Source organism: Haemorhous mexicanus, chromosome 7, assembly GCF_027477595.1.
Source record: "Haemorhous mexicanus isolate bHaeMex1 chromosome 7, bHaeMex1.pri, whole genome shotgun sequence".
Taxonomy (NCBI): Eukaryota; Metazoa; Chordata; class Aves; order Passeriformes; family Fringillidae; genus Haemorhous; species Haemorhous mexicanus.
This window is the reverse complement of record NC_082347.1, coordinates 42,545,619-42,558,044: the sequence shown is the minus strand read 5'-3', so window position 1 is coordinate 42,558,044 and position 12,426 is coordinate 42,545,619. Positions and strand designations below refer to the sequence as shown.

Here is a 12,426-nt window from a genome sequence, read left to right as displayed (position 1 = left end):
AGTTCCATCCCTGCCCACTTTGTGTACTGTATGAAAAAGGGACACATTCACCCAGTTGTGGATAGGTGAAGGCCACCTTGGAATGGCAAAGCTTATAGCCCTACCATGGCACTGTCACATGAAGGCCAGTGTTCTGCAGACAAAGAAAACAGGGGCACAGGTGGGGCAGTAATGCTGTCAGTCATTCGGAATTCTGGGTATCGGCACCATGCAGCAATTCCCGGGCACACTTCTCCCCTCCTTCTCTTTTAAGCTAATAAAATAACATGCTCTGGTTAATTTTTACCTACCTTGTCATCATTGCACATCTATTCTGACTAAACCTGTCCTGAGAATTTAAGGATTACATACATCCAGTGCATGAAGATGGAAGGGTTTTGCAAGCTCTGACCTGATTTAGGCTCATACACTGCAATTTCAAAGACAACTGGAACAAATGAACTATTTTCCAACCTGGGGAGAAGTGTCAGAACCTGTACAGCTAAGTCTGCTGGGCATCTTGGAAATCCTTTCCCTAAAGACCTGCATGGAGACACTTAACCCACACAGATTGCCAAAGTCACCCGGAACTGACCCGGAGCAAGAGACGATTCTCAGGTGCGAGCACCGAGGTGGTTTTCCAGTGTTTGTGCCTGCACCCAGATAAACACACAGCACACAGTAACAGAACTCCTGGGGCAGCCACAGCACCATAGCTGCAGAGGTGTCCAGCTGCCCCCTGCAGCAGCAGCAGCCGCAGCTCCTGTGCTGCACTGGCCCCGTGGGGAGGGCAGCTTTCTCCACTCACCTGCTGCCCACAGCCCTCTCCAGCGTCTGCCACAGCAGAAGCAGCACTGAGCTCTTTAGAAGCACCTGAACAGAATGAAGGGGATATACCAGACTGGAAATAAAACACAGGACATACATTAAACCCCTGTACAGCAAAAGCAGTGCAGTGCCAGGCAAATGGATTCTGTGCCCACCACAGCACTCAGCTCTCTGCAAGGTACATGTGAAATTTTGTCAATGCAGACACAGGAAGCAAAGGAGGCAAGAAATCAGGGAGGGAGAGGATAGATCACAGGTTTGGGTTGGAAGGGACTTTTAAAGATCATCTAATTGAATTCCCCTGCCATAGGCAGGGGCATCTGAGGAGGGGGAAAAGAGTGACTCATGGGTAGCCTAAACTCCATCTTTTGTTACTGTGTATACTGTGATAAAACCAAGAAATTATTCTACAGCAAGAAAAGCATTAAATGCTTAAGTAAACACAAAGGTACCAAAAATCAGACACATTCATATTCATGAAATGCACGTGTTCATGTAACTTGGAAGAATATTTGAAAATCTAATATTCTATTAATATTTTTAATGAAGCAATAAAACTACAAGAGGAATGAAATGAACCCAGCTCAGTCCCTCTTCACTTTCACATATTTATTCATGAGCTCCCAGGTCACCACTGCAACAGGTAATTAGTGGATGGGGATGGCTGGCAGGAGCAAACTCATATGTTATCCTGACCTGCTTCTGGCAACCAGAGAGCAAAAAAAGCAACTTCCCCCTCTTTGCAAAAGTACAGGCAGGTCAGCAACACCACCGATCTAGGAAAGACTGTCCCACCCCGGCCAACCTGCCTACCAAAGGTATTTTGAGCTATGAAATGCTGGTCTCAAGAGCATTTGCACACACAAGCAAACAGTGCTCACACAAAACACACCTGAAGTGCAAACCATGCAGCTGCCACACAGCCCCACTCAGGGAGCACAGGGAGACAGGGCAGCCCAGAGCTGTCTGGGGTTTGCTGGGTGGGAGGGGGCAGGAGGCCCCCCCTGCAGGGCCCCCCAGCACCAGAGCCCCCTGCCCAGACCCAGCCTGCCCCCAGCAGCCTGGCACACGGGCACCTGCCCCGGTGCTCCAGGGGAACACTTCCCAGAGGGCTCTGGCCACTGCAGAGGAGAGCCCAGCACAGGGCCAGCAGGAGTGTGTGAGTGGGGGTACCTGGCCTGGCACCCCATCTGCCAGCACCCTGCACTGCCCTGTGACAGCACGCGCTGTTACAGGGCCTGGAGCTCAGGCTACATCTGCCTAAGAGCACAGCGTTCAATTAAAATACATATCACCCACTGAAATCAGAAATAGAAAACATGAGTTAAAGGAATGGGAAGTGGTTTTCCAGCCCAGCTCTGGCACAGTCTCTCAAAGCAAGTCCTTGTTCAGGACTGAAACCATTCCAGGTCACAGCAGAGACACATATTCCTCGACTGCACGGGAAGAGCCCAGCAAGCAGAAGCAGCCACTGGCAGCTCCCCACACACAACTCGAGAGCCAAGTCCCCAGACCCAGTTCATGTCACCTTTCTGGCACCCAAACTGCACTATGTAACTGCAGAAGCCCGGACAGGCAGCCACCAGTCCCAACGCCAAGAGCCACACACCAGGACCACAACCACAGACGTTCACAGCAGTCTTTCCATGTCCCACCCTGCAGTGGAACTGATCCAAACAAGCCCAGTTTCGCTGCTGCAGGAAACTGTTTCTCATGGCAAGGCAGTTGCTGGCTAGAGCTGAAGCGTGCTCCCTCTGGTACAGGGAACGCACAGCGAGCGCGCTGCAGGAGCGCCCGGAGCCCGAGCGCCCAGCAGGAGCAGGCAGCAAGGGGCTGGGTCTGACAGCCGGGGATTCTGCAGGGACTCTGCTTCGGGTGCTGGCTCTTGCCAAGGCACAGGAGCACAGGGAGTCACAGGGCTCATGGACGGCAAGCACAGAGGTGTCACCCCTCAGCTCCAGCCATGGAGTAGGAAAAAGGCAGGAACCACCTGCTGAAACCCCACTGAACACACCAGCATCACTCACACACAGATGCTGGGCATGCCCAGGGCCACAACCATGGCAATCACAAGGAAATGAACATTTCCACAACGTTATTTTAATACAAAGTGGCATGCTTAAGTGTAAAACTAACTGTGGTGATAACAGTAAAAGTCCATTTAAGTTGAAGAAAAGGTGAACTGCATCCTTTGACTACAGCAGTTACAATCAAAGTGTGAACGCCAGAAAAGCCTTTAAAGTGACAAAAAAGCAAAGTGGACTTTGAAGACCAGACAAAAAAACTCCCTGGGTTACTGCACCTCGGCGCTCCACGCATCATGCTTAGAGCAAATCCCCTCCTAACACACAGCGGAAGCCTGGACCCAATTCTCTGCCAGAGGTGCATTACTTTATAACGAGCAAAGCTCTAGAAATGCTCCCCTTGCCCTGTGGGACGTGTCCGCACCGCTCGGGCACAGGGGGGCTTTGCTATCGGCTCCAGCGGCTCTCGGGGGCAGAGTCCGGGGTGCGGGAGCCCAGCGATGGGCATCAGCATCTGCCTTCATTCACGCACCGAACCGAGCGGAACCGAGCGTTCCTCCCCCTGCTCGCCCGTGCCAGCTGCGGCTCTCGCCTTATCTGCAGCGATGAGAAACGTTCCGGAGCCCTGACCGCTCACTACGCCGAGCAGAAATTACGCCACATTTTGGTGCCCCGCTGTGCCCGGGGGCCGGGGAAGAGCGCCCGGAGGCGGGCAAGGCGCTTCGGGGGCTCTGCCGCGCCCCCGAGGGGCGCCCGGCCGCTACGGACGGTGTCACACGGCGACCACCCCGGGGACGGGGACACGGCAGCGGCGCCCCCTTCCCCCGGCGCTCCCCCGGCTGTGCCGCCGCCCCGCGGTCCGCCAGAGCCGTCCCACCCCCGGGAGGCGCCGGGGCTCGGCCGGACGGCCGCCGGGCCCCCAGCGCCGCCGGCACCCGCGGTCGGGGCGGCAGCGCGGGGGGCGGGCGGCGCTGCGACCGGCGGCCCGCAAAGCCCCGCTCGCCCCGGTGCCCGCGGTACTTACGTCGTCGAAGAGGGACCCGACGTTGGCGGTGACCAGGAGCACCCCGGCGCCGGCCGCGGCCGCCTTCCCCGCCATGGCGCGGGCGGAAGCGCGGCCGGGAGCGGCGGCGCTGCGGGGAGCCCGGGGGCGGGCGCGGGGCGCTGCGGCGAGCGGGGCGCCGGGCCCGCCCCGTCAGCGCAGCGAGAGCTCCCGGCGCGGGCAGCCCGCGAACATCCGCGCCCTGCGGGGCCGCGGCTCAGCGCTCGCCCGCCGCCGCGCTGCTGCTGTTGCTGCCGGGACGGCTCCCGCCGGCGGAGGCTGGCGCCGGGCCGCGGCGCATGGCAGGGCAGCGGTGCCGGCGGGGCGGTGCGGTGCGGGCCGTGCGGGGCTCGGCGGGGCCGGGGCGGGTCCGCGCGCTCCGCGGTGCCGCCGCCGCTCCCGGCTGTGCGGGCGGGCGGGCGCGCCGGGCTAGCGCTCTGCGCGCGCGACGTCACCGCTGCCTCGCGCCGCTCTTAAAAGGGCAACGCCAGCCGCGGCGGGCGCGCGCACGCCCGGCGGCGCCGTCCCGCGGCCCGGCCGTGCCCGCGGCGGGGAGCGCGGCCCGGGGGACGCGGCGGGCGCTGCTCGGCGGGGGCCGCTCCCCGGGGACCGGGCGGGGCCGATGCTGCCCCACCTGCGCACAGCGGAGCAGCCCTCCCGCTACCGGGGCTCGGAACGAGGCGGGGCGGGCGCTGCCTCCCGCGGGGAGCGGCTCCTCAGGCCCGGCGGCCCCTTGGCAACCGGGGTCTGTCCCCGGGGACGGAATGAGATAAGCCGCCGTTGGCCCCGGCGGTGCCACCGCCCGAGCGCGGCTCGCGGGAAGCGGTACCGGTGCCGGAGGGGCCCGGCGCGTGTCGCGATAGGGCTCTGTCGCAAGGGGACGGCGAGATGGTTGGTGATGCTGGACGAGCATCCCGCCGCTCGCCCCGGGAGCGAGCACCCCGCGGAGGGCTGGGGCCCGTGCAGAGCCCGCGGGTGCCCCAGAGTCTTCCGCAGCTCACGGCAAGCCCCGCTGCGGAAGAAACCTGCCCGGTAACTTTGCCAAGGAAACCCGAGAAATGACAGATCAGTCACTGCTGCTGTGCCTGAAACATCCCCCGTGGCGGTCCGTGTCTCGGCTGCTCGGGGACAGGGACACACGGCGCGAAGCCCCGTGCCCGAGCTGGGGAACAACCTGGGCAGGGCGCGAGTGACGCTGAGCTGAGGGGACAGTCCTCTCCAGTCTCCTCTGTGGCAAACTATCAGGCAGGATGCGACTGGAATGGCGAAAGCTCTGCCAGGTCCGGAGCACCGGCCTTCCTTGTCAGAAGGTGCAAACTAAATATACAATTAAATGAAAGGGATATTGAAATTCTGGAATTCTGCTTCGTCCATGGGATGCTTGCTGACCTCCAGTGATCTGTGGCACACAGATAGATGCAATGTGGAAACACAGAACAGTGCTGGACTTCTCTGGAAAGTCTTCTCTAAGGTTTTGTGCAGCTCCTGAGACAACTGCATAAAGTTGCACTGTGGATACAGTGATCTTACATGGATGCAGCCATCAAAGCTGCCGAACGTGAGCTGATCCAATACATCACCCTGGTGTACCTTGATATATCCACAGACAGGGAAAAAGAAAATAAAACGGGGAAGGAAACTTTTGCTGCTGTTGTGTTTTTGGCACAGTCTTACAGCATTCGGCCAACAGCGATTACATCAAAGCCAGGGCATGCCAGGCAGCGGTGTCAGATTACACCAGCTGGACAGGGATCCCAAGCCCCATGGCATCCAGGTGAAAAGTTGGGCAGTGCTCAAGAACAGGAAACTAGAACGAGAAGAGCCCAGTGAGGAATCGCCGCTGCGATGTGCAGGGACTTTGCCAATTGCTGTGGCAGAGGAAGCTCTGCCGTGTGAGAGCATCACAGCCGCACACGCGTAGAGCAGTGTCCGGCCAGCCCGGGCTGAGGGCTCTGAGCCCCACACCTGCTGCACAGAGGGGAGTGGGTAAGAGCTTAGACACAGGAACATAAAGAATCACCGCACACACAAAGCATGTCCAGATGAGTTCCCAAGAGCCTGCTTTGTCCGATGAGGGACATGGAAGCTGTTTCCAAAAGCAAGGAACGCTGAACAGCGAGTGAGGTGCAGTGGTACCTGAGAGCAGCAGCTGTAGGGAAGCACAGGGCAGACAGAACACCCCACATGCCCACGGAGAAGCCAAGGGGACAGGACCAGCCCAGACGTGTGGCCCGGGCTGCCACAGGAGCCAGCACAAACATGATGCAAGATAAAGGGGAGGGCTAGAGGGGACATGAGCTGGTTTGCAAGGCAAATTGTGCAGGGCTGATACTTTGGTACTTGTTAAATTTGGATGAACAAGATCTGTACCTGCATTATGTGGGAGCAAAATAACTGGGCAAATCTGTTTGAATATGAAAGTTTGCCCGTGGCAATGGGGAAACGAGCAGTGAGTAAAGCACTCATAAAGGGTGAGTTCTGTGTCCTGACGTGTTAAACCTCAGCAGGTGCTGCAGAGTTGATGCTTTCTTTCATCTGCTGCAAAAGATAACTCTCAGAGGGGATGGCACGGTTTAACACTGGGGAAATGGGAGTAGCATGAAAATGCCACTTTGCATCTGTTCAGTGAGCAGGGGCTGTGGCTGCCTCCAGCTGTGTCTGCACCAGCTCCAGCATTCCCAGTGCTGACCCTGAGCTGAGTCCCGTGGGCTCAAAGGTCAGATGCAGGTCAGGTATTTCCCTTCCTCCCCACCCAGAGCTGGAAGGCCGGTGGGAGCTGATCGGTGTGTTACTGTAGGGAAAACACCACTGCTGGCTAAGGCTGCCTCAAGTTCCCTGACACACGTTTCCAGTACTTAAAACCCAGACAGTGTAGTCTGAGTGTTTCCAGTCTTGGTGCCTGCCTTGAATGCTAAGACTGAACAACAGAGCTCAAGAATCAGGTTAGTTTTTACTAAGGAGCTTTGCAACAATGAGGAGGAAAAGTTCTGCAGGTTTGGCTTAGTTATGGAGCCTAAATATCTTTAACCATCACTAATGATTGGTCCTATGACCTGTCAAGATTTTCCCTCAGGGTGAAACTCCCATCTCAGTGTCCCACAGGCTGCAGTGACATTTGAATTTCAAGCCTTTAGCTGTGATTCTGGGCAGCTGCAACTGATGAGTTTAACACAGAAATTCCAGGTGAAGGGAACAGTGGAACTGTTCACAGCCCAGCACACTCGTGCTGCCTGTTTTCTCTCTGGAGGATGGCAGAGACCAGCGGTTTCTGCTCACACTCCAAACCATGAGGGAAGCAACAAGGAAATGTAACTTCTGACAGACATGGACTGTTCTCTATAAGCATTACAAATGCCATTTCTTTTATTTGAAACTCTTTTTTAAAAATGCTGCATTTGATTAGGTCTGTGACACAGATGAGAAGATTCTTTGTATTTCCTGGAGTGGATGTCCCTTACCCCAACAAGCACCAGTCCATGCTATGCACTGAAAACACTGCTTTAAAACAAATAAATAAAATACTGAATTTGTTATTCAAAAACAATTTCCAGGTGCACCACAGTGGTCCCCAGTGTGCTTGAAACTATTTGGATGTTTCTGTTCTGTGTTTACAGCCAGTGATTTACAGGAGGGACAATCCACACTTGGAGGATGGTGAGGCACTGGAACAGATTGTCCAAAGAGATTGTGGCTGCCCCATCCCTGGAAATGTTCGAGGCCAGGCTGGGTGGAGCACTGAACAGCCTTGTCTGCTGAAGGTGCCCATGGCAAGGGGTGGTCCCTTCTGACCATTCTGTGAGTTTTGCAGTGGGTAGGATGTGATTTACTTTATGCTGAGCGTACAGGAGTAAACCAGGGCGGAAAGGACATCGCAGGCTGGTGTCTTCAGGCTGAGGCTCTATTTCTTCCAGCTGCTCGAGAAGTGAGATGCTGCTGCTGCTGCTGTTCTTTGGCAGGGGAAGCCCAGTGGGTGCCTGGTGCAGCTCCTGCAGTGAGGCGAGGCCAGGGGAGCAGCTCTCATCCCACTGCAAGCAGCATTGGGGCAGGTGGGGAAAGGGCAAACGGTGAAGTTTGCACCTTCACTGCCCTGGGCAGCTGTGTCAGTGTTTGTCACTCTCGGTGACAAAGCACACAGGAAAAGGCATCCTAAGGAAAAGGAATGGTACGCATAGGAATAAAACTAAGGACTCACAAATCCCCTCCAGTAACAGCAGGAATCTGCACTGCCTCTGCAGCACCTCCACAGTATCTCAGGAGTCCACTTTCCTGTACCACTGAGCACTCTGTGAGAACCAGAATGTAATCCCCAGGAAGGTGGTGCCCGGCTCTGGCAGCCGTGGCCGCTGTCACTGGGCACGGACACCCCGAGGCACACGGATGCTCTGCAGACTCTGCAAGCAGCCAGTGGCAGGGAGGGGGATGAGGTGAATAAGGGAGTGCTTTTCTTCCTTTAAAACGTATTTCCAGCCAAGCAGTCACTGGATGAGCACTGGGAGGTTACTGGCGCAGCGGGTTGCCCACAGTGGGATGTGGAGCCAAACTGTGGGGCACAGGCAGTGGTGTGGCTGTACCTGCATTTCCTGGGGCCCAGGTAAGGCCTCTGAGCCTGGACTAACCACGGCATCCAGGAGAGCTTAGCTCTGCCTTTGTGCTGCTGTGTTTCCTCTTGGGCATCCCACAGCTGTTCTCGCAGCATCGCAGGGCTCTCATCAATTTCTGGTGGGTCCCTAATCTCTGGCTGCCTTTGTTGTGCTCTCACACACATTTACAAACGAAACTTACCGGGATTCCTCTAACAGCAAAACAAAACATACGCATGTTTGAGATGGGTTAGCGTTGCAGCACACACATCCAAATGAAACTTACTGGAATTCTTCTAACGGCAGAACGAAACTTACACGTTTAACATGGTTCTTTCTGTGTTTGTCACTCGCCAAATAAAGATTAACAGAGAGTTTTGAGCTTTTAAACTTCAGCCAGAAGAAGCATTATAGTAGAAGCCAAGCAACAGCCCTACCCCCAAACTGTTTGCTGCTCCTGTTTTTGAACACTTTGCTGAATAAAAGATTTTTTGTACATTCTTCCAACTCTTTGTGTTTCTCATATTTATTCTCTTCTCACAACTCTTTCCCTTACAAGGATTTAGCCCCAGATAGATCCGTCTGGTCTGCTAAATACTATCCAAATATTTACTTTTTACAGCTCATAAAGAGTCACACCTTGCCAACACTCCTTGAGAAATCCTAAAGCATTGTACAGACTTTGTTTTGGGGTGTTTCTTTGATAAATGAGGTGCAGCTGCTCCTGGAGGAGCTCATCAGAAGGCCACCACCCTTCAGAAGCAGTGTCAGGTGGGAGGACAGTGCCTGGGAAATCACACGTGCCATCCCAGCACTGGTCACCCTGGTGAGCAGGAAGCCACGTTCCAAGCAGCAGCAGTGGGGAAGGGCTGGGCCTGGGCTGCTGGAAAGCTGCAGCACCATTTACTTGTTCAGTAGAAATATGGATTGAGCAGTGATTTATTCCAAAACAATGAACGTGGTGCTGCCATGGTGGGTTTCAGCTCCCCTGAGTGCTTCAGGCTCAGCCTTCGTGGTGACAGCAGGGACAGCAGTGAGCTGGGGAGTGCCACTAGGTGCTGACCCTGATTTTGTGCTGAGAGTATTCAAAATGTAATATAGTTGGATTTGGGCCTCTGCCAGCTGGGGATGTGCTGTCTCCTTTTGCTCTTGGCTAAAGTTTAGTCTCTCTTGCAAAAAGCTGTATGTATAGAAAGGTGTGAAATGGAAAATTTTTTAAATATATAGAAGAGATTGGAGAAAGCAGGATATCTAAACAGCAAACCATTGGTCATTCTCCTACATAACAATTTCCCAGAGGCCAGTAACAGCCTGTGAGACAAGGTGTGACTGCACCATTGCCTCCATCTCTTGTAAAGACTGAAAAGAGTGTAAAAGGAAAAGTTGAGGACTTTCAGCTGATTCTACCAGAAAGTGGACAAAGAGGGACTCTAGGGAATGTTAAGAAATGCTCAGTTCTACTCCGTGGTATCAATCCCTCACTTTCATAGAAAGCAGTAAGAAAAAACCACCAAGACCACAGTGTCATGGGATTCGTGTGGAAAAAAGTCACAGGAGAAAGCAGAGCTTATTAAACATGAATATATTCACTCAGCAGGTATCACAATATCTATAAATTATTTTTTGAAAATCTGGATTGGTTATATTGCCCATTTATACCTGGTAGAACAAACAAGTCCCTAAAAATAAAGAAAAAACCCTGAAAACCATGGAGACCTGTGAGATGCATGGTGGCACACTAAGGGAATTAAGGATTTATGCTGAGAAATTTCCTCACGAAAAAATTTAAAATCCTCTTCCCAGAAGGCTGTTAAATTTCATGATAAGAAGAATCAACTCTCCTTTGGCCATCTCAAATTACTAAATTGTTTTTGGATGTCTGTGGAGGACTCTCAGGCCTCTTGGTGCACAGCCCTCAGCAGGGCTGGCCACTTTGTGACCCTGCTGTGTGCCAAAGGGAGGCACCAGGGCAGGAGCTGCTGGGGACGGTGCCACCAAGGGGTCCCGGTGCCACAAAGGGGTCCTGGTGCCACCGAGGGTCCCAGTGCCACCGAGGGGTCCCGGTGCCACTGAGGGGTCCTGGTGCCACCGAGGGGTCCCGGTGCCACCGAGGGGTCCCGGTGCCACCGAGGGGTCCTGGTGCCACCGAGGGTCCCGGTGCCACTGAGGGGTCCTGGTGCCACCGAGGGGTCCCGGTGCCACCAAGGGGTCCCGGTGCCACCGAGGGGTCCCGGTGCCACTGAGGGGTCCTGGTGCCACTGAGGGGTCCTGGTGCCACTGAGGGTCCTGGTGCCACCAAGGGGTCCCAGTGCCACTGAGGGGTCCTGGTGCCACCGAGGGGTCCCGGTGCCACCGAGGGGTCCTGGTGCCACCGAGGGGTCCTGGTGCCACCGAGGGGTCCTGGTGCCACCAAGGGGTCCCAGTGCCACCGAGGGGTCCCAGTGCCACTGAGGGGTCCTGGTGCCACTGAGGGTCCTGGTGCCACCAAGGGGTCCCAGTGCCACTGAGGGGTCCTGGTGCCACCGAGGGTCCCGGTGCCACCAAGGGGTCCCGGTGCCACCGAGGGGTCCTGGTGCCACCGAGGGGTCCTGGTGCCACTGAGGGTGCTGGTGCCACTGAGGGTCCCGGTGCCACCGAGGGGTCCTGGTGCCACTGAGGGGTCCTGGTGCCACCGAGGGTCCTGGTGCCACCGAGGGGTCCCGGTGCCACCGAGGGGTCCTGGTGCCACCGAGGGGTCCCGGTGCCACCGAGGGGTCCTGGTGCCACCGAGGGGTCCTGGTGCCACTGAGGGTCCTGGTGCCACCAAGGTGTCCTGGTGCCACCGAGGGATCCTGGTGCCACTGAGGGTCCCGGTGCCACCAAGGGGTCCTGGTGCCACTGAGGGGTCCTGGTGCCACCGAGGGGTCCTGGTGCCACCGAGGGGTGCTGGTGCCACCAAGGGGTCCTGGTGCCACTGAGGGGTCCTGGTGCCACCGAGGGGTCCTGGTGCCACCGAGGGTCCTGGTGCCACCGAGGGGTCCCAGTGCCACTGAGGGGTCCTGGTGCCACCGAGGGGTCCTGGTGCCACCGAGGGTCCTGGTGCCACCAAGGGGTCCCGGTACCACTGAGGGGTCCTGGTGCCACCGAGGGGTCCCAGTGCCACTGAGGGGTCCTGGTGCCACCGAGGGGTCCTGGTGCCACCGAGGGTCCTGGTGCCACTGAGGGTCTGGCCAGGGCCACAAGCAGGGACAGGGGATGACACCCTGCAGGGACAGGGGATTGCACTGAGCAGGGACAGGGGATGACACCCTGCAGGGACAGGGGATTGCACTGAGCAGGGACAGGGGATGACACCCTGCAGGTGCTGCACGGGGGCACCAGGACATGGTTTGGTGCTGCTGGTGCCAGCAGTGGTTGCTGAGGGATCTGTGCAGCTGCCCCGACCCCTTCCCCAGGCTTTCACAAGGTCATGACAAGGAAATTCCCAACCTCATAAGCAAATCCTTCACACATAGATGCAACTAATTTATAATTCAAGCCACTTACTGCTCCTCAGAATTTGGTTTCTTTTGAACAAGAGCCGTGGTGCAGTTCTGGTCTCTGTCCATGTGATTAGACCAAACCTGCTCTCTCCATAGGCTTCCCAACCCAGCATAATGGCTCCAGTTCTTTCCCTGCACCCAGCTTTTCCTGGAAATTTGATTTTCCCCACAGCTGTTAAGAACCCTCAGGCTCTGTGGGTAAAGCACAGGGGTGGGACACTGAGGAAGAGGCAGGGCAGCAGGAGTGAGCCCTGCTGGGCTCTGGGAGCCCCTGGAGGGGTCTGTGTCCTGGGCTGTCCTGCCCACAGCCCCAGCAGAGCCAGGGAGCCCCAGCCTCTCCCAGCAGCACGCTGGCAGAGCAGGAGCTGCTTCTTCATCCCTCCCTGAGCTGCTCACATACAAAATACATAAAACCATAAATATCCAGATGTAGTTTAGAATGGGGAATACCC

At 56.3% G+C, this 12,426-nt stretch overlaps 1 protein-coding gene across 2 annotated transcripts in view; it reads right to left on the bottom strand.

The window, feature by feature from the left end:
- The window catches only part of INPP5A (inositol polyphosphate-5-phosphatase A), a 188,276-nt gene extending 184,285 nt beyond the window's left edge, over nt 1–3,991 (bottom strand). The window contains exon 1 of one of the 2 annotated variants that reach the window (XM_059852262.1): nt 3,856–3,991. In XM_059852262.1, coding sequence (XP_059708245.1) covers nt 3,856–3,930 — 75 coding nt within the window. In that variant the 5' untranslated portion in view covers nt 3,931–3,991. The remainder of the gene's footprint in view (nt 1–3,855) is intronic. The other variant, XM_059852263.1, reaches the window with a different exon arrangement.
- Between the last annotated feature and the right edge of the window lie 8,435 nt (nt 3,992–12,426).